The sequence below is a fragment of the Mesoplodon mirus genome (assembly GCF_964341445.2).
Source record: "Mesoplodon mirus genome assembly, chromosome: 5".
In the NCBI taxonomy this organism is placed as follows: Eukaryota; Metazoa; Chordata; class Mammalia; order Artiodactyla; family Ziphiidae; genus Mesoplodon; species Mesoplodon mirus.
Genome location: NC_138980.1, coordinates 37,873,057 through 37,895,418, shown reverse-complemented (window position 1 = coordinate 37,895,418; position 22,362 = coordinate 37,873,057). Strand labels below are relative to the sequence as shown.

The 22,362-nt window shown below is 44.8% G+C and overlaps 1 protein-coding gene across 4 annotated transcripts in view; it reads left to right on the top strand.

Moving 5' to 3' along the window:
* Positions 1 to 22,362, top strand: part of INSR (insulin receptor) — a 130,603-nt gene that overhangs the window by 5,479 nt on the left and 102,762 nt on the right. For all 4 annotated transcript variants that reach the window (XM_082623572.1, XM_082623573.1, XM_082623571.1 and 1 more), the window contains exon 2: positions 12,373 to 12,924. In XM_082623572.1, the coding sequence (XP_082479698.1) occupies positions 12,373 to 12,924 (552 nt within the window). The remainder of the gene's footprint in view (positions 1 to 12,372; positions 12,925 to 22,362) is intronic.

Genomic DNA, 22,362 nt, shown 5'->3' with positions numbered 1-22,362 from the left:
GCAGTGCGCGGGCCTCTCATTGCGGTGGCTTCTTTTGTTGTGGAGCACGGGCTCCAGGCATGCGAGCTTCAGTAGTTGTGGCACGTGGACTCAGTAGTTGTGGCACGTGGGCTCGGTAGTTGTGGCTCTCAGGCTCTAGAGTGCAGGCTCAGTAGTTGTGGCGCATGGGTTTAGTTGCTCCGCGGCATGTGGGATCTTCCCGGACCAGGGCTCGAACCCGTGTCCCCTGTATTGGCAGGCGGATTCTTAACCACTGTGCCAACCAGGGAAGCCTGGTGCGTATCTTTAAACATTTTTATTTTTAAAATGGTCATACATTAAAACTGACTTCTTTTTTTGGTGCACAGTTTTTGCATTTTAGCCCCCGCGTAGAGTTGTGTGGCTGTCCCCACAGTCGGGATACCGAAGTGTCCCATCCATCACCACCCAGACTCCTTCCGGCCATCCCTTTATCGTTATGCCATCCCTACCTCAAACCCCTGGCAATACTGATCCTTCTCCATCCCTATAGTTTTCTCTAGACTTTAAAAAGTATCTTATGTTTGTCTTTCTCTTTCTGACTTACTTCACTAAGTATGACAATCTGTAGATCCATCCATGTCGCTGCAAATGGCATTATTTTGTTCTTTTTATGGCTGAATAATATTCCATTGTATATATGTACAACATCTTTATTCGTTCCTCTGTCGATGGACATTTAGGTTGCTTCCATGTCCTGGCTATTGTAAATAGTGTTGCAGTGAACATTGGGGTACATGTATCTTTTCAAATTATGGTTTTCTCCGGATATGTGCCCAGGAGTGGGATTGCTGGATCATATGGTAGCTCTATTTTTAGTTTTCCAAGAAACCTCCATACTGTTCTCCATAGTGGCTGCACCAATTTACATTCCCACCAACAGTGTAGGAGGGTTCCTTTTTCTCCATACCCTCTCCAGCATTTATTGTTTGTATATTTTTTGATGATGACCATTTAAGTGGTGTGAGGTGATACCTCTAAAAAAAATGGTACAAATGAACCTATTTACAAAACAGAAATAGAGTCCCAGATGCAGAAAACAAACTTACGGTTACCAAGGCGGAAGGAGGGGAGGGATAAATTGGGATTGACATGTACACACTACTATATATAAAATAAATAGCTAAGAATAACTTCCTGTATAGCACAGGGAACTTTACTCAGTACTCTGTAATGACCTGTATGGGAACAGAATCTAAAAAAGAGTGGAGGTATATATATGTATAACCAATTCATTTTGCTGTACGGCAGAAATTAACACAATACTGTAAATCAACTATACGCCAGTAAAAATTAACTTAAAATATTTTAAAAGTATCTTATAATTGGATCAATATTCTTAAAATTGAAAACCTAAGTACTCATAAGATTCTCATTATTCCTGGATTCCATATTTGTGAATTCCCCTATTCACTAAAATTTACTTGTAACTCCAAAATAAATAGCGCTTTAATGGTTATTCCTGGACATACACCAAGTGGCAAAAAATTGGAATCATCTGACATGCATGTTCCAGCTCAGATCAAACAAGGTGACATCTTGCCTTCCTGTTGCATCTCTCCTCTTGTGAATTCATAAATCCCCAAGGATTAAAACAAATGTCCTTTAAAAAATTTTTTAATTGAAGTATAGTTGGTTTACAATTTTGTGTTAGTTTTTGGTGTACAGCAAAGTAATTCAGTTATACATATGTGTATATATTCTTTTTTTTTAAAATTAATTTATTAATTAACTTATTTATTTTGGGGTGTGTTGAGTCTTCTTTTCTGTGCGAGGGCTTTCTCTAGTTGCGGCGAGCAGGGGCCACTCTTCATTGCACTGCGCAGGCCTCTCACTGTCACGGCCTCTCTTGTTGCAGAGCACAGGCTCCAGACACGCAGGCTCAGTAGTTGTGGCTCACGGGCCTAGTTGCTCCGCGGCATGTGGGATCTTCCCAGACCGGGCTCAAACCCATGTCCCCTGCATTGGCAGGCAGATTCTCAACCACTGCGCCACCAGGGAAGCCCTGTGTATATATTCTTTTTCAGATTCTTTTCCATTATAGATTATTGCAAGGTATTGAATATAGTTCCCTGAGCTATACAGTAGGTCCCTGTTGTTTGTGTATTTTATATACAGTAGTGTGTGTATCTGTTAATCCCAAACTCTTAATTTATCCCACCCCCTTCCCTTTGGTAATCATAACTTTGTTTTTGATGTCTGTGAGTCTGTTTCTGTTTTGTATATAAGTTCATTTGTATCATTTTTAAAGATTCCACATATACGTGATATCACATGATATTTGTCTTTGTCTGACTTACTTCACTTAGTATGATAATCTCTAGGTCCATCCATGTTGTTGCTGCAGATGGCATTATTTCATTCTTTTTTATGGCTGAGTAATACTCCTTTGTGTATATATGTACCACATGTTCTTTATCCACTCATCTGTCGATGGACATTTAGGTTGTTTCCATGTCTTGGCTACTGTAAACAGTGCTGCAGTGAACATTGGGGTGCATTTATCTTTTTGAATTAGAGTTTTCTCCAGGTATATGCCCAGGAGTGGGATTGCTGGGTCATATGGTAACTCTATTTTTAGTTTTTTAAGGAACCTCCACACTGTTTTCCATAATGGCTGCACCAATTTACATTCCCACCAACAGTGTAGGAAGGTTCCCCCCAAATGTCCTTTTTTGTGATGTATTTAGTGCCATGTTTTTCACACTTTCTTGTGCTTTTTGTTGGTGATTTTGTTGTTTTACCGTGGTCCACATGCATAGTTCTGAAGTGCTGTCTAGGGTCCTAAGCGCTAGAAGCCTGTGATGTACCTTCCGGAGAAAATACATTTGCTGGATAAGCTTTGCTCAGGCGTGAACTATCTAGTGTTTAGTGAATCAACAATGTATATTAAATAAGGTGTTTTTAAACAGAAACACACATACAACAAGGTTATGGTATTGATGGATTTGCAAATTAGTGTTCTTGAGAACATTGTAGAAAATAGCTTCCATAAACAAAGAGAATCTGCTGTAGATGGTTTCCTATCACTGGGGTTTAAAATTTGTGAAACTGGGTTTGTCAGCATCCGTGTAGAATCCTTTTTTTTTTTTTTTTTTTTTTTGCGGTACGCGGGCCTCTCACTGTTGTGGCCTCTCCCGTTGCGGAGCACAGGCTCCGGACGCGCAGGCTCAGCGGCCATGGCTCACGGGCCCAGCCACTCCGCGGCACGTGGGATCTTCCTCGACCCGGGCACAAACCTGTGTCCCCTGCATCGGCAGGCGGACCCTCAACCACTGCACCACCAGGGAAGCCCTAGAATCGTTTTTGAATACATACGCCCTTTTTGTCGTATTTTCATCTGGGCACAAATCCTTGGTTCCCTCTCGGAAAGTTCATGAGATGGCACAAAACCCCTGGCCTGTGTCTTGAGGAGGGGTCTCCCGTGTTCTGCTGACCCTGGTGCTAGGGAGCGCCCCAGTGGCTTTCAGGGGTTTTAGAAACATATTTTGTTTCTGGCAGAGCGAGATGTGCTGTTCCGTGTTGCCCAGTGCAGACTGGATATGAGTTCCAGTTGGAGTTCACGGCAGACTGATGAGGATTAAAATTTGATGTCAAATCTGAGTTTTTCTTTCAGTTCCTTACGGGTGTGGTGTCCCATCAGGTTTATAGGTTAGCTTCTGTTTTGTGTTCAGGAAGCGCAGCCTGTTACCAGGAGGTTCTTGCTTCTCTCCTATGCCTTTGTGGTAATGCGGAAAACATAGGTACTTTCCAAAAACCGTGTTTGTTAACAGTGCGGAAAAAGGTAGTGGTTGGACACAAAGGGATAGAGGGCAGGGCTCCACCTGTTTTCTGATGGCCTTTCTTGATTTCTTGTTGCTAATCTGTTTTCAGAGATGTATCCTGTTTCCTTACAGACGATCAGAAAAGGGATGAATTCTCACTGAGGTGTTCCTTCCTAATTATATTCAGTTACATTGTATCAAAGACATCTGCTACTTTTTTGTTCTTGCCAGACTTCTCTTGGTTTTCTTTCTGGTGTCTTCTGTGGGCACTATGCATCCTTATTTGTATACACGAGGAGGTAGGACTCCTGAAATGTCCTGGAAGCCCCTTATGATCTTGTGGTTTGATGTGTGAAGTCCCTGGGATGACAGAACCTTGGAACTGACTGCAGGAATTAGCCTAGATGTTCCAGAGCTTTCAGACAGGCTTGTAGAAGGTGTTGGTGTCAGGAGGACTATGGGTCTTTTGTCCTCTCTCGGGTTCCCTGGCCTTAAATATTGTGCTCGCCAGAGGCACGCCCCCCTTCCATCCTTTTCTCCTCCTGGTTTTATCACCTACCATCATCCCTTCTCCCAGCATCCGCCCCTTTTCCCAAGCTCCAGATCCACATCTTCCCAGTGCCCACTGGACCCACATCTGGGAGCATCCCAAAGTCCCTACAGACTCAATATGCCCCAAACTGAACCTGTTGTCCTTGCAACCCTAAACTGGTCCTATCTGGTCCTCTCCAGGTTCACTAAGAGAGGACCCTCACTTCTTCCCCCTCTCCTCCACCTCCTTGGGGACCAAGTCCCATTGATGCTAATTCCTTGTACCCACCCCCATAATAGGCCCCCTAGGCCATGCCATAGATGTGGTTCCAGAGTGCCTCATCCAGTACCTTCTCTTCCCTGCTGCCAGAGAGATTTTTCTACTTCCTGCTTTGGTCCTTCTGTAGCTGCCAGCTCAGTCCATGCCCCTGGCAGTGGAGCCTGGCCTCAGCTGTGTGGTGTGCAATCTCACTTCGCCAAGCTCATGACTGCAGTTCCTTGGGGTTCCCTCTTCTTCATGTGCTTGCATTTGCTTCCTGTGCCCCAAGCACTCTTCTTCCCCCTTTTCACCCATGGATGCCTGCTTCATCCTTATGGAACTGGGTCAGAGGCCTCCTTCCTCGCCTCTCTGGCTTCATCACCCACCCCATTCTCCTTCCCTTTCAGTACAGACTGAGTATATCTGTCTGGGTCCCCATAGACATTGGTCTGCACATTGGAGGTGCATTCTAGTGAAACACTGACTGCATGGGAAATGAAACCATACTCTAAGTATGGCTTGGAGAAAGAATTGATACATGTTTGTCCAAAGCAGGAAGCAAAGTCTAGCCGAGAGGAGGCAGGTCCTGGAGAGGATAGGATGGCTTGAAGTTAGGAGCAAAAGGTTTGGCTGAAAAAGGACTGCTATGGTCTGACTGGCCACCTCCCTCCTCCCCATTCATGGGTTGAAGCCTTAACCCCCGATGTGACTGTATTTGGAGAGAGAGCTTTTAGAAGGTAATTAAGGTTAAACGAGGTCATAAGGGGACGCCCCTAAACCGATAGACTGGTGACCTTAAAAGAAGAAGGAGACAGAGAAAGATCTCTCCCTTTCTGCACGCGTGCACCAAGGAAAGACCATGTGAGGACACAGTGAGAAGTTGGCCGTCTGCAAGCCAGGAAGAGAGCTCTCACCAGAAATTGACCATGCTAGCTGCCTTGATCTTGGACTTCCAGCCTCAGAGCTGTGAGAAATAAATGTCTGTTGTTTAACCCCACCAGTCTATGGCATCTGGTTATTGGAGCCCAAGCTGACCAAGACAAGAACTGAGGTCAGAAGTGGCTCTGAAACACAGCATCTAGGAACTCAGGTAGAATAAATGGGTGTGGGTCTAGCCGTGCTTATGCGGTTCCCTCTAGCAACAATCAACAGCCCCAAAGAAGGTATCTGATGGCATTGATCTTGGGGCAAAGTGCTCAGAGGAATGGGTGGTGCAGAAGAATGGGAGCTGGAAAGAGCCCCTGCCGGAGAAGTGGCCCAGGTTGGGTAGACGGTATGTCTGTCCTACTTGAGGCCCTACCATATCCTTGGGGACCTTGTTTAAAATGCAGATTCTTGGGCCTGGCTCCCTGAGATATTGATTCATTTGGTCTAGAGCTGGGCCTAGGGATCTGCATTTTAACATACATACACCTGCCCCCCCAACCCCCAACCGCCCCAGGTGATTCTGATGCTGTTGGTCCACAGAGCACACTTTGAGGAACCCTGTGTGATGGCTAAGGGCACAGGTGCTGGTGCCCTGGGGACCTATGTGATAGACTGAATTGTGTCCCCCCCCCCGCCCCCCCCAGCCAAATTAACGTGTTGAAGTCCTAACCCTAACACCTCAGAATGTGACCGTCTTTGGAGATAGGGTCTTTAAAGAGGTAATCAAGGTAAAAATGAGATAATTAGGGTGGCCTTTAATAAGACTGATGTCCTTATAAGAGGAGATTAGGACACAGACACACACTGAGGGAAGATCAGGTGAGGACACAAGGAGAAGACGGCCATCTACAAGCCAGGGAGAGAGGCCTTAGAAGGAATCAATCCTGCTGACACCTTGTTCTTAGACTTCTAGCCTCCAGAATTGGGAGAAAATAAATTTATCTTGTTTAAGCCACCTGGTCTGTGGTCCTTTGTTAGGGTGGCCCCAGTAGACTAATATACTGGGTTTAAATCTCAGGTCTGTCTCCTCCTTGCTTTGTGACCTTGAGGAGGACATGTTCCTCTCTGAGCCTCAATTTCTTTCCTCTTCTAGAAAATCTATCTGGGCGACAGTTTGCCTGTTGCCTGCACCCTCGGGATATTTACTGCCCTTCCGTTTCCAGCAGTTTCCAGCAGAATCCATCTCACACACTCTGGCTGAAGTCAATTTTTATTTTTTATTTTTGGCTGTAACCCATGGCATGTGGGACCTTACTTCCCCGACCAAAGATCGAACCCTTGCCCCCTGCATTGGGAGCACAGAGTCTTAACCACTGAACCACCAGGGGATTTCTTGGCTGAAGTCAATTTTAAGAGCCAGTCTTGCAGGCAGGTGGAGAATCATAAGGGTATCTGGTACCTTGGTGTGCCCAAGTTCTAATTTATGAAGGGAATGATTGTGGGAATTGGTTCCATGTATCTTAGAGTGAAGAACTAATATATACATGTGGCCAGACCCCAGTTCTCATCTGTTCTTCATACCTTTCATCATGTGATCATCATCATTTACAGGTGAGGAAACCGAGGCACACAGAAATTGAGTTTATGGCTCAGGATTATACAGCTGGCAGGTGCCCATGCTGGAGTGGGAAGCCAGATCTGTTGGGTTTCTAGCATGCCCTGAAACTGGTGTGGGTGGTGGTGGCCTGACCCCTGAACCTAAGGCTTGTTGGCCAGGATGCCTGAATTTTGGAAGAAGCCCTGTTAAGACTGGAAGGAATGCGGGGAGGAACATGTGGCCCCAGGTAGGTCACTAGGGAGCGTTTGAAGAATGTCAAGACTAAGGAATGAGTACATTCAGGCTTGAAAGCAGAAAGTATAACTCTTAGCATTGTAAAGGAGTTTCAGAATCTTCTAGATACCTCTCTCCCAGATCCTTAGTACCTCTTTGCTCTTTTCATGATAGAGAGAAAACCAGGGGAGAGGGGACACTTTCCAAGATGGCTCTCATGTCAGTCTTCTCTCCTTCTGGGAAATTTTTAGATTCTTCTGGCCAAGGGGGAACTTCTAGACCAGCACTGTCCAACAGAACGGTCTGCTTTAATGGAAACGGTCTATAGCTGTGCCATCCAATATGGCGGACACTATCCACATGGTGCTCTTGAAATTGTGGCCAGGGCGACTAAATTTTTACTTTTATTTAACTTTAATTCATTTAAATGTAAAAAATGTGAATGTAAAGCCTTATTTAACATTAGTTGATTGAAATGTCAAACAAATCAATGCTTGATTCTGTTATTGAACAACTCTTGCTTGGAACAACTTGAGGATACAAAGAACCTACCTTTTCAGTGATTCATTTTGTGAAATCTGCATATACAGATTGAGTATTTCTGATAAAAATTTAGCATCTGAATTGAGACCTGGTGCAAGTGTATAAAACACGTGGCATTTGGGAGGCATAGTGTGAAAAAAATCCCAGAGATTTTTTTTTTTTTTTTTGTATTGCTTACATGCTGAAGCGAAGCTTTGGGATACATTGGGTTAAATTAAGAATATTTAATTTCACTGTTTCTTTTTTACCTTTATAGAGAAAATTTAAAATTCTATGTGGCTGGCATCATGTTTCTATTGGATAAGGCTGCTCTAGGCCCTACACACTCTTGTGACCTACAGCGACAAGCTACAGCTCTTGACCTTCCAATGAAGTAGGCAGAACTTACTGTACTGTTTGTGTAGGTTTTAGTTCTGGTGTTACCTCCTCCGGGAAGCCCTCCTTGATTGTCCTGGACTTAGTCAAATAGCTCATTTTCATTATCTCTTCTAGCCCCTGAAGCTGCCCTTGAATAACTGAGATATCCTCCTCAGTTATACTTTCAGTTGATTTGGGTAGTTAATAGCAACTATTAGTCTGTGAGATCCAGGGAAGACTCTGTCTTATTCCTTTTTTTTTTTTAACATCTTTATTGGAAAATAATTGCTTTACAATGTTGTGTTAGTTTCTGCTGTATAACAAAGTGAATCAGCTATATGTATACATGTATCTCCCTATCCTATTGTCCTATCCCTCTTGTCCTATTCCTTGAAGCACTTCCAGTCCTTGGAACAGCAGAAACAGGTCCTCAGCAGATAGTTGCTGAAGGAGTGAACGAAGGAAACTGTAACAAGCTTCCTCCAGGTTGTCACTGCATGAACATTATTTCATTGTTTCCTTATTTAAGTCAGATTCACCTGCTTCTTAATTTGGTATGTTTTTAAAGAACAAAGACGGAGAAACTGTAACATAGTTCAAGCATAAACTTTGCATTTAATTGCTGGGTTGAAATCCTAGCATTACCCCTTAAAACTCAGCCTGTGTGAGTTTGATTTGCTCATCACAAAAATGGGCATGGACCACATTTCGTTTATCCACCTCCTCTGGGATTATTCTGAGAATTCATCAAGAGAATGTGTCTGCCAGAACATGGCCAAGTGCTTTACATGGTAATTGTTATTAGCTGTCACCAGGACCCCCCCCCCTCCCCCGGTCCTCATGGTCCTTCCCTTCCTGTGTGTAGAGTGGTGATTAACTACGTGTCACTTACGGAGGACCTGAAGCATCTTTCAGTTCCCACCCAGAGGTATTAAAAGCCAGTACAAGGTCTGACATCTATTGCTGGCACCATCTCTAACATCCTCTGGGTATTTTCTGTTCACGCAGTAAATTGCTCTATTGTCTTAGACTAATAGGGACACATACAGCTTTAATGAGTTGAGTTAGAGTCATTGGAGATTAAAAAAAAAAAAGCAGTTCTTTGTTGTTCACTACAGTTATAGTTGTTTAATTTTTTAATAACAACTTTATTGAGATCTAATTCAATACCATACAGTTCACCCATTTAAAGTTTAAATTTAGTGATTCTTAGTACATTAGTACATTCACAGAGTTGGGCAACCATCACTACAATCAATTTTAGAACATTTTCATCACCCCCCAAAGAAATCCCATACTCTTTAGCTGTCACTCCTCATTTCCCCCTCTCCAAGCCCCTTGAAACCACTAATCTACTTTCTAGGGATTTGCCTATTCTGGACATTTCATGTAAATGGAATCATGCCACACGTGGTCTTTTGTGACTGGCTTCTTTCACTGAGCCTGATGTTTTCAAGGTTCATCCCTGTTGTAGCAGGTGTCAGTGCTTCTCCCCTGTTATTGCTGAATTATCTTCTTTTGTATGGACATGCCACATTTTGTTTATTCATTTATCAGTTCATGGACATTTGGCTTGTTTCCACTTTTTGGCTATCATGAATAATGATGCTAAGGGCATTTGTACACACATTTCTGTGTGGACCTATGTTTTCATTTCTCTTGGGTATCTACCTGGGAGTGAAGTTGCTGGGTTATATGGTAACTCTTTGTTTAACCTTTTGAGGGACTGCTAATCTATTTTCCACAACAGCAGCTGTACCATTTTCCATTCCCACCAGTAATGTAGGAGGGTTCTGATTTCTCCACATCCTCGTCAACACTTGTTATTGTCTGTCTTTTTAATTTTAGCCATCCTGGTAGGAGTGAAGTGGTATCATTGTGGTTTGGATTTACATTTCCTGGATGTCCAACAGCTGGTTAATCTTTGAATGCATATTCATATCTGATTTTGGTTCTGACACAAGTTGGGGAGGATGGTGGGCTGGTGTTCTTTGTACCTGTATCAATTTCACAATTTCGTGTGTGTGTGTGTGTGTAAAACATAGAGCGTGAGGCTCAGGCTTGAGAAGACCAGACCTGTGGCTGAGTCTAAGCTGTATACTGCCAGATATAATCCAGGACACCAAGTTAAATTTGAATTTAACATAAACGATGAGTAATTTTTAAGGATAAGTATGTCTCAAACATTGCATGGGATATACTTATCCTAAAATGTACTGCTGCTCATCTGAAATTCAAAGTTAACTGGGCATCCTGCATTTTTATTTGCTAAATCTGGCAACCCTGAATGTTACTGGTGGGTCGTATGTCCTTGGCTGATGGGCTTTGCCTCCTAGAGATCCAGTTTTCCCTTCTGTGGGGTGCGGATAAAGCTTGTTGGGAGGTGTCAGTGGCGTGTTACCTGTCCAGATCTCTGTATGTAGATGCTGTTGATGTGACTGAAGCTGGGAGCCTCAGCCTTGGGTGGCATGAGTGTGTGGGGCTGGAACTGCCGTCCTGGTCCCCTTGAAGCTGCCTCCCAATTTCTGAGTGAGTGAGTGTATGTGTGTGTGTTTGTGTTTTGGCAAGGAGAGGCTGTCTAAAGAATTCCGTTCTACTGAATGTTAACTCCAATATAAGGAACACAGGAGGAGGGAAAGATCCAAATAAGTATATGGAGGAAAGGAAATCAGAGGAGGCTTCCTGGAGGAGGTGGCATTTGAACTGGATCTTGAAGGATGATGAGCTGGATTTCAAAATAGGGAGCTAAGGTATAAAGGACTTTGACAGTCAAAGGGGCTAGGGCTACCCTGTTTAGTCCAGTAGCCACTAGCTACATGTGTCTATTTCTGTTTACACTATCTAAAGTAAAATCAGATATTCAGTTCCTCAGTCTCATATCAGTCGCATTTCAAGTGCTAGACAGCCACAAATGGCTGGTGGCTTCCATAGTGGCCAGTGCGTGGACAGAACATCTCTATCATTGCAGAAGTTCTGTTGGACTTTGTTGGACTAAGGCAAGGGTCACCAAACTACCACCCCAGGGGGAAACACCGACCCACAGCCTGCTTTTATAATCAAGTTTTATTGGAACACAGCCATATCCACTCACTGTCTCTGGCTGCTTTTGAGCTATAATGGTGGAGTGGAGTAGTCTAAACAGAGACTGACTGCAAAGCGGAACATATTCACTATCTGAGCCCTTATAGAAAATATTTTCCCACCCTGGTCTAGGGGAATGAAGGCACAGAGCCTAGTGGTGACACCGTGATATGTTTGGGAGAAATATACAACAACAAAATAGCTGACATTAATTGAGCACTTACTGTGTGCCAGCCACTGCTTGGGTGCCTGCATTATTTCACTTATTCCTCTTCATAGGTCATGTTATAGGGAAGGCTTGGAAGGCCCCCCTTGGAATTGGAGAGTAGTGGGCAGGCCTGTATCACATGGTGCAGGGGATGGTGGGGCAGAACCTTGAGGGCTGCGAGAGGAAAGTGCAGGGTCATGGGGAGACATAGAGGGTGTCAGAGCAAGGGAGGGACCACCTGCAGGAGAATGGGAGTGCAGGGTGTTTGTGCAGGGGAGATCAGACTCTCAGGGATGCCCTTGCCACACCCAGGTAAAAGGTAATTAGACCTTGGCTGCCTGCCAGGAGGGTGGGTTGGGAAGGAGTGTTAGGAAAGTGGGAGAATTGGCAAAACGAAGTCAGCTCTCCTTGCCCCATTTCTGACGTGGGCACCTTTATCCCCATAAATCCATTTCCCGAAGATCTTCCACACCGACTCACTGGGGACGGCTCCCCTTTCCCCTTCCACACCTGCTGCATTACTCAATCCCCTGTAATCCCAATGTCTTCATTGAATCATATTTGATGCGATGCTTTTAAGGCTTCTAATGGGTACTGCCAAAGGAATTATTATTATGATGATTTGCCTTTCAGGAGTAATTACTTAGGCACAGACACCTTACAGAGAAAGCCACTGAACTGGGCTGGCTGTAGAACTTACAGGGTCCAGTTCAGAATGAAACCTTGGGACCCCTCCCTCAAAAATAATTCAGGATTTCAAGAGGGAAGAGCATTAAGCCAAGGGCAGGGCCCTTCTGAGCGGGTGTGGGACCCAGGTCATATGCCCATGTGGCTGGCCCTGACACTAATTCTTATAAACCATCCGTGGGGTGTTTGTTCACCTGTCTTGCTCTCTGCTTGTTTGCCCTTCTAGTGTGCCCTGGCATGGATATCCGGAATAACCTCACCCGGTTGCACGAGCTGGCCAACTGCTCGGTCATCGAAGGACATTTGCAGATCCTATTGATGTTCAAAACAAGACCTGAGGACTTCCGAGACCTCAGTTTCCCCAAGCTCACCATGATCACTGATTACTTGCTGCTCTTCCGGGTCTACGGGCTGGAGAGCCTGAAGGACCTGTTCCCCAACCTCACGGTCATCCGTGGCTCCCGCCTCTTCTTTAACTACGCGCTGGTCATCTTCGAGATGGTTCACCTGAAGGAGCTTGGCCTCTACAACTTGATGAACATTACCCGGGGCTCCGTCCGCATCGAGAAGAACAATGAACTCTGCTACCTGGCCACTATCGACTGGTCTCGCATCCTGGATTCCGTGGAGGATAATTACATCGTGTTGAACAAAGACGACAATGAGGAGTGTGGGGACATTTGTCCAGGCGCCGCGAAGGGCAAGACCAACTGCCCTGCCACCGTCATCAACGGGCAATTTGTGGAGCGGTGTTGGACGCACAGCCACTGCCAGAAAGGTACGTTGAGGTTCTCGGCGGTTCTAAGCCATTTCTCGTGGTTTGTTCATTAGAAAGAAGCTGGAGACATTCACTAGCTCAGGTGGTGGCAAACCTTTTTTTGCAAAGACTCAGATGTTAAATACTTTAAACTTTGCAGTCTGTATGGTCTCTGTTGCAATTACTCAGCCCTGCCATTGGAGCGGGAAAGCAGCCGCCCTGCAAGGAGGCGCAATAAGCAAGTGGGCGTGGCTGTGTTTCAATAAAACTTTATTTACAAAACCAAGTGTTGGGCCAGATTTTGCCAACTCCTGAGCTAGATGGTTGAATGTTCCTCTTGCTTGAGAGACCAGATGAGAATGGGCTTTATTGTCAAAAACAAAACAAAACAAAAACAAATGTATTTCTTATCTGATTCTAGAAGTATGACTGCTTGTGGTAGACATTTGGAAAAAGAACTGTGTAAAGGATAAAAGCAAAACATCCTTGTTTCACAGTTATTGGGGGATACTTCCTGTTAGTGGCTCTGTTGTGTCTGAATTTAGTTAACTTTCTCTGTCGTTGGGCATTTAGATTGTTTCTAGTTTCCACAAAGAGGGATGAACATTTTGGTGTCGAAGCTTTATCGAACATTTTTTTTTTCCTTCGGGTTTTGCTCTTCCAGAAGTGAAATTTCTGGGTCAAAGTTTCTTGATAGCGATTGCCAAATGGCTTTCCGGAAACGTACCAACGGGCACTCCTCCTAGCATTGGCTGAGAGGGAACACCTTGGCTAGCTTTGAGTGTTGTTTGAAAAATCTTTCATAATTTACTGGAAGGAGGAGCTGGTGTGTTGTCATTGTTTCTATTTGCATTTCTTTGATTGCTATCAGGGTTGAACCTTTTAAAACATGTTTATTTATCATTTGGGTTTTCTCTTCCTGTTCATATCCTTTGTCCATTTATCTTTTAGTACCTTAGTGGTTTTTGAAGTATTAATCTGCATGTTGTTTTCATAGCGAAGACTGTTAACTCTTTGCCAGTTATGTTTTCAGGTGTTTTTGTTCAGGTGTTTTTGATGAATATACTCTGGCTGTCAGTTGCCAGAGAAGCTTAAAATGTTTATGGAGTTCAGAGCTGGGTTTTTGCATGCCTCTCATTATTTTATGCTTAGAAAGCCCCTTTCTATCCGTAAAATGAACGTTTTTTTCCTCCAAATTTTCTATCTTAACTTTAACTATTATCATTAAAAAAATTTTTGTCCTGGGCATTTGGGACCTGTTTGTGTGCATGATTCAAAAGGATATCCATTTCCCCCCAAATAACTAGTTGGGATCTCAACCCCAGATATTGCAGAAATTTACCTGTTCGTCATTGATTTGGGGTCTGTTTCTGGGTATCCATAAATATGTCTGCCTTTCCTTGCACCGGGGCTGTTACTTTTCTAATATGTATAGTTTTATAATGTTTTGATATCCAGGAAGTCTAGTTCCACACACACACTCATTACTTGTTTATTGTTTTATTGACTCTTTTCACACGTTGTGAAATTCCCTGGGAAGACTTAGCAAATGTGAGATGGAGGCGGGAGAAAGTGAGCAGGGGCCTTAAGGGTTGTGTCACAAAAGATAAGGGAAGGGAGAAAGGAGGGTCTTCTCACCTGAGCCCAAAGCTATGGGGAAGCCACACAGGGTGAGTCCTGAGTAGAATCTATAGACTCAGCAGGGAGGACTCCTTCGAGCCCCAGGGAGTCCTTCCATTCTGTGAATGCTGGAAGGGAGGAAACAGGAGGTGAGAGAGTGGAGACCTCTCTTTTGAGAGGGCGGTTGGTGAAGGAAAAGAGAATCTGGTGGTTTGTAGATATAGGAGGGAACAATGATTATTATATTGTGGAAAAACCTTGGGAACGTCGGTAGGTCAGGGACACAGAGAAGCCAAGCTATGACCAAGAAGAAGGATCAAAGCTGGGGCAGAGTCTTGGCTGAAGTAGAGGACCACCCGTGGGTTTGGAATTTCGTAGAACAGGGAGACTTCGAGGTGGGGGTGGGGGTCGGGGTGTGGGTGAGTAAGTTGGGTGGGAGAAACCATCCAGATGAATTTGGAGGTGAGGGGGTGATGTTCTCTGATGGTGAGGGGAGGAGAGGCTGTGTAGGACCTACCATGTTACGAGGACACACAGCTGCAAGGGGAGCTCCGTTATCTTTGTTTTAGAGACCAGAGAGGTTACTTAACTTGCCTAAGGCCACACAGCTAAGAAAAGATGGCTGGGGTTTGCACCGCATCTGAGACACAAAAATAGTGTGTGTGTGTGTGTGTGTGTATGTGTGTGTGTGTGTTGTGTTGTGTGTGTGGGTGCCCCCCTCTGTTTAAAGACGGGTGAGCTACTTCTAGCTGGGGTACCAGGGAAAACAGTGAATAGTCTTTTATCTCAATGCTCCGTTTTCCAAATTCAGGTTCTTGTTTGAAATGCTCCAGGCTTACATATCTTGAGATATAATTTAAGACATTCCTCTGTGGATTTATTTCTGTTCTCATTTTAGTCAAAATATCCAGGATGGTATTATCTGCAAAAATGTCCCTGATGTTTTGAGCAGGTTTTTTTATTTTTTAAATTTTTTATCTTGTGCTTTTGAGAGCAGGGCTTATTTTGCCAGCACTGGGGGTTTCATCACTGGAGAAGGTGTGGCTCTACACGTACGGCTGTGGCGGAGACCTGCCGGATACCTGTTCCTGGCATCTGGCATCGATGTTTGCTCCTGGTTTGTAATCAGTGGTGGTGTCCCCTAGAGGAAGCGTTGTCCTGTCCTGGTCACAGATGTCAAGAAATGATTGTTTTTTGAAACTACACTCTTTTTTTTTTTTTTTTTTTTTGCGGTACGCGGGCCTCTCACTGTTGTGGTCTCTCCCGTTGCGGAGCACAGGCTCCGGACGCACAGGCTCAGCGGCCATGGCTCATGGGTCCAGCCGCTCCACGGCACGTGGGATCTTCCCAGACCGGGAAACGAACCCGTGTCCCCTGCATCGGCAGGTGGACTCTCAACCACTGCGCCACCAGGGAAGCCCTGAACCTACACTCTTGTCTATCAAGTACAACTCAGCTCAGGCTTTCTTCCCTTTCAATTTCTTTTATTGTGGTAAAATACACATAACATAAAGTTTACCATCTTAACCATTTGAAATACACAGCTCAGTGGCAGACCAGCCACTGGGTAAGTGTCTGCCAAAGCTTGGCTCCATTTCTGACTTTGGTCTTGGGGCAGGCAGAGGAAAGCCCACCATGTGACTTGCTGATGAGGGCTGGATGCTTGGACCTATGGCCCCAGAGAGAAGATCACTCTGCTTACTGGTGCCTCAGCTTCCGAGGCTCTGGGGACCCCAAGCTCTGGGCTTTTGGTGGGGGGCCGGGGACCAGAAACCACAGGGCTTGCTTGACCAGCTGCCCCAGGCAAGCCCACTGGCATTTTTTTTTTCCTGGGAGGCCACCCCAGCTGCTCGCTGCCAGTCAGAGGGGTTGGTGAGTCTGGGGCATGATGGGTGCCGGGAAACTGGTCGTTGATGCCACATACGGCAGGAGCAGGAGGAGGTAAAGGGAGGCGAGTCTCTCCTTCCTGAGTTTGAGTTTCCATCCACGTTTCAGAGTCTCTGAAAGCTGAGGTGCTCTATTTATATTAAACACTACCTATTTAAGTGCACGTACATTCTCTCTTGAAGAGTTTGCTTTTAGACAGAGGTTTGAGCTTCAGATTGCAACTGTTTTCCCCTTCTTCCAGTTTTTTTTTTAAGTTTGCCTTTGGTACTGTAATAATCAGAATCTTCTCGACAGTGAATGCTTGTTTTGTGCCAGACACTGTTCTAAGTGCTTTGCTTACCATACTGCAGCAAGTTCTGCCAGCAATTCCTCCTTACAGATGAGGTCCTGGAGGCCCCAGAAGGTTAAGCCACTTGCCCAGGGTCACATCGCTAGTAAGTAGTAGAGCTGGGATTTGAACCCAAAACCCAGGTATTCTGCCTCAGAATCTGAGCTCTTAACCGTTGTGCTTTCCTGGCTCATTGTGTGAAGTTGGGGAACTGCAGAGAACAAAGAAAGCTGGGGTGGGGAGATGCCCTAGAATTTGCCCCTGCCAACATTCTGGCTGCTTTTTCCTATAGCCCTTCTCATCCCCTCTTTTTCTTTTTCTTTTTAATTAATTTTTATTGGAGTCTAGTACGATACGATATCCACGTATATCCACTCTTTTCTAGATTCTATTCCCATAGAGGCCATTACAGAGTACTGAGTGGAGTTCCCTGGGCTATACAGTAGTTCTTATTAGTTATCTATCTTATATATAGTAGTGTGTATATGTCAATCCTAATCTCCCAATTTATCCCTCCCACCCTTACCCCTTGGTAAACATAAGTTTTCTACATTTGTGACTCTATTTCTGCTTTGTAAATAGGTTCATTTGTAGCATTTTTTTTAGATTCCACATATAAGCAATATCATATAATATATATTTTTAAAATTTATTTATTTATTTTTGGCTGCATTGGGTCTTCGTTGCTGCACGTGGGCTTTCTCTAGTTGCGGTGAGCGGGGGCTACTCTTCATTGCGGTGCGCGGGCTTCTTATTGTGGTGGCTTCTCTTGTTGCGGAGCACAGGCTCTAGGCACGCGGGCTTCAGTAGTTGCGGCATGTGGGCTCAGTAGTTGTGGCTCGCAAACTTAATTGCTCCGTGGCATGCTTGAACCCATGTCCCCTGCATTGGCAGGTGGATTCTTATCCACTGCGCCACCAGGGAAGCCCAATATCGTATAATATTTGTTCTTCTCTGTCTGACTGCCTTCACTCAGTATGACGATCTCTAGGTCCATCCATGCCACTGCAAATGGCATTATTTCATTCTTTTTCATGGCTGAGTAATATTCATTGTATATATGTACCACATCTTCTTTATCCATTCATCTGTCAATGGACATTTAGGTTGCTTCCATGTCCTGGCTATTGTAAATAGTGCTGCAATGAACATTGGGGTACCTGTATCTTTTCTAATTATGTTTTTCTCCAGGTATAGGCCCAAGAGTGGGATTGCTGGATCATATGGTAGTTCAATTTTTAGTTTTTTTAAGGAACCGCCATACGGTTCTCCATTCCCACCCACAGTGTAGGAGGGTTCCCTTTTCTCCGCACCCTCTCCAGCATTTATTGTTTGTAGACTTTTTGATGATGGCCATTCTGACGGGTGTGAGGTGGTACCTCACTGTAGTTTTGATTTGCATTTCTCTAATGAATTGTGATGTTGAGCATCCTTTCCTGGGCCTCATGGCCATCTGGGTGTCTTCTTTCATCCTGGCTTAAGTTAGCTGCCTCCTCCATCGGACTAAGTTCTCTTGAACACAGGGAGCATGGTATTGATTGTTGTGTCCCCAGGACCTGTCATATAGATGAACAATGACATCTTTGACCACTTATTACTAGCTGATGCTTATTGAGCACTTACTATGTGCTAAGCCCTGTGCTAAGAATTTGACAAACTCTGCCTCATAGAATCCTCACCATAGCCTATGAGAAGATGTTATTGCCATTTTGCAGAGGGGACACTCAGGCTTGGATAGTAATTAAGAAACTTACTCTAGGAGACCTTGCTGGGAAATGGCTTGATCTTAGGCTTGTCAGGTCTAAAGCCCTTGACCAGTCAGCAAACTATGACCCACGGGCCAAATTCAGCCCTTCAGCATTTTCGTATGGCCCGTGAGCTAAGAATGTTCTTTATACTTTAAAAAGGTTGAGGGGACAGACATAGAAAACAGACTTGTGGTTGCCAAGGGGGAGGGGAGGGGAGGGGAGGGAGGGAGGGATTGGGAGTTTGGGATTAGCATATGAAAACTATTATATATAGAACGGATAAGCAGCAAGGTCCTACTGTATAGCACAGGGAACTATATTCAATATCCCGTAACAAACCATAATGGAAAAGGATATGAACAAGAATGTATATGTATAACTGAATCACTTGGCTGTATACCAGAAACTAATACAACATTGTAAATCAACTACACTTCAATAAAATCAATTTTAAAAAATAAAAAGGTTGGGGCTTCCTTGGTGGCACAGTGGTTGGGAATCTGCCTGCCAATGTAGGGGACACGGGTTCGAGCCCCGGTCTGGGAGGATCCCACATGCGGCGGAGCAACTGGGCCCGTGAGCTACAACTACTGAGCCTGCGCATCTGGAGCCCGTGCTCTGCAACAAGAGAGGCCACGATAGTGAGAGGCCCGCGCACCGCGTTGAAGCGTGGCCCCCGCTCACCACAACTAGAGAAAGCCCTCGTGCAGAAACGAAGACCCAACACAGCATAAATAAATTAATAAAACTCCTATCCCAACATCTTCTAAAAAAAAAGAAAAAACGTTTAAAAAAAAAAGGTTGAAGGGAAAATCTAAAGAATAATATTTTGTGAGAGGTGAAAATTATATGCAATTAGCATATAAATCACATTTCGTTGGAATACAGTCATGCTTTATTCATTTACATCTTGCCCGTGGCTGCTGTAGGAACAAAGGTTGTATGGCTCTTTAAAGAAAAAAAATGTGCTAGCATCTGTTCTTGAATGTGCACCTTGTAAAGATGAGGGGGACTTTTGGGGGTAGAGACTGTTTTCAGTGGAAGTTGGAAATATCCCAGCATCAGGCCAACACAGTCCTCTGCTACTTGCTGACACTGAGTGGAGGGGACTGCAAAGAATGAGGTGTCATTCTTGCCCCCCAGGACCTCTCAGTGTGTCTGGGGAGATAAAAGGCAGGAATGAATTAACCATCTGAGTGAGCCCAGCCAGCAGGAGATGTCAAGGCAAGATAGACACCCCCCCGCCCCCCCCCCCCCGCCGTTGGGGACTTCCCTGGTGGCGCAGTGGTTAAGAATCCGCCTGCCAATGCAGGGGACACGGGTTTGAGCCCTGGTCCGGGAAGACCCCACATGCTGCGGAGCAACTAAGCCCGTGCGCCTAGAGCCCATGCTCCGCAACAAGAGAAGCCCCCCGCTCGCCGCAACTAGAGAAAGCCCACGGGAAGCAACGAAGACCCAACACAGCCAAAACTAAACTTAAAATAATAATAATAATAAATAATAAATAAATAAATAAATAAAATTTAAAAAAAGAAGATAGACCCCCCTCTTTCCACTGAGTCATCAGACTGGTGGTTCTAGACATACTTGGTGCCAGGGCACCTGGAAATCATCATGTTCTCTAGATAACACAGCAGACTATTGATAAATTAAATTCCTTTGTGGCTATGCCATTGTAGTCCATGCAGAAAACAGAAAAGTCCAACATGTGCTTGGGATCTTGAATAATAACAACAATTAGAGAAAAAGAGGGTAGATCATGTAGTACAGTGGGCTGTTTGAGTCTTTCATTCATATTTATTCCTTTTTGTTTTGTCAAAGATCTCTTTAAAAGTCTAGGAGAGAATTAAAAGAACTATCCTGAAAAAATTCTGTGGCCTTCGTAACTTCTTTATCACTGAGATGATTGGTATTTTAAATTTATTTTTAATTTCTATTGTTTAATTTCAATTTTTAATTTTTGGCCACACCATGCGGCTTGTGGGATCTTAGTTCCCCGACTGGAGATCGACCCCGTGCCCTGCAGGGGAAGTGTGGAGTCCTAATCACTAGACCGCCAGGGAGTTCCCTGGAATTTTAAATTTTTATTTATTTAATTTATTTATTTTTGGCTGCTTTGGGTCTTCGTTGCTGTGCGCGGGCTTTCTCTAGTTGAGGCGAGCGGGGGCTACTCTTCGTTGTGGTGAGTGGGCTTCTCACTGCAGTGGCTTCTCTTGTTGCGGAGCACGGGCTCTAGGCACGTGGGCTCAGTAGTTGTGGCTCACGGGCTCTAGAGTGCAGGCTCAGTAGTTGTGGCACACGGGCTTAGTTGCTCCGCGGCATGTGAGATCTTCCCAGACCAGGGCTTGAACCCGTGTCCCCTGAATTGGCAGGCAGATTCTTAACCACTGCACCACCGGGGAAGTCCCTGGAATTTTTTAAATGAACTTTATTTTTGGAGATGATTAGATTTTGTATAGCAGGAAAGAACAAGAGCTCTAGAGACTATGTTTCTGAGCCTCCCCTACCATCCCCAAGATTGATGATAAGTTGTCATGGGCATCTGTAGAAGGAGAGAGATTGTCTCAGATTGGAGTGGTTGAAGAGATGTGGTTTGGTTTGGGTGGCAAATGATGCTTAGAAAGAGGGTAAGGGGGAAGGGTGTTCCAGATGGGTGGAAAGGCAGTGACAAAAGCACAGAGGTCTTGTGGGCAAGAGTAAGGAGGTTGCCTCATGCTGTGAAGAGAGGCTTGTGCCGTCGTGTGCTCTGAGTGCCAGAAGTTTACCTGCAGGTGTGATGGAGTGATCACAGAGGTTACATTTGGGGCTATATTCAGGATGCATTGTTTCCACTGATATTGAGTGAACAGTTGTGCTGAGCCAGGTATGTTACTGGGACCCCAAAGTCCTTGCTGAGTCTGGGACAAAGTCAAAGAAATAACTATAAGGAAATAAGCTAGGTAGGCAGAAAGTGTTTCAGTAGGCTCATGAATGCACTGAAGAATGGTAGACCAGTTAGCCTCATAGTCACCTGGAATCTTGGGGACAGTACTATCCAAAAATTTATTAGTGAAGATACAGACTTACAATTCTAACAAGGGCTTGGCTTCCTGGAGGAGACATAGCGATACCCATTGAGCTACCTTTTCACTTAGAGAAATAAATCGACCCAATCCTTTGGAAGAAGGTAGGGTGGGGTTAAATAATTATGGAAATGTGGCTGTCTGTCGGGTAACTTGGTAACTGGTCTGACGAGTTTTTCTGTTTCTCCCTCCTACTTGATGAAATTCATTGACCAGTTATTTCCCACTGTGACACCAGACCCTTTGTCAGAATTAAAATCTGTTCTTTGTGGCTGAACACCTGAAATGCCCTAGGGAGGTCCTGTGGACCTCAGCTCCTGTCAGGCTGGGAGCCTAGGTGCTTTTTGTGGTCAATACTTCTCTCTCCACACACCTGTGCCTGATAGAACATTCCCTTTCCCAGTAAAAGAGAACGGACGTGGGTGGTGGGGTTTGAAAATTGTATCCTTTATCTCCTCTCCCCTCTCTCCATCTCCCCTCTCCACTCAATCTCCCCACCTCCCCTTCTCCCTCTCCCCTCTCTTTGTCTTAGACTTAGAGTCTTTGCTAGCTCAGGCTAAATGTCTGCTTACACTTAGAGATAAATAATGTCAAGAGTGGGAAACAAACAGACAAAAATAATTGCTTTCCTCTGGGACCCTGTTGTCTGTCATGGGTGGGGCCATGTGAGTAGCAGTAGATTGGGCCACTTCCTCCAATTCCAGGTTTAGGAAGTGGACTGACATCTCCCAACCCAGACTCAAGTCACAGGACACAGAGGCACAGGATGAAGTATGGTCATCAAATTGGCTCTGGAGGGGCAGCTGGTGTCCAC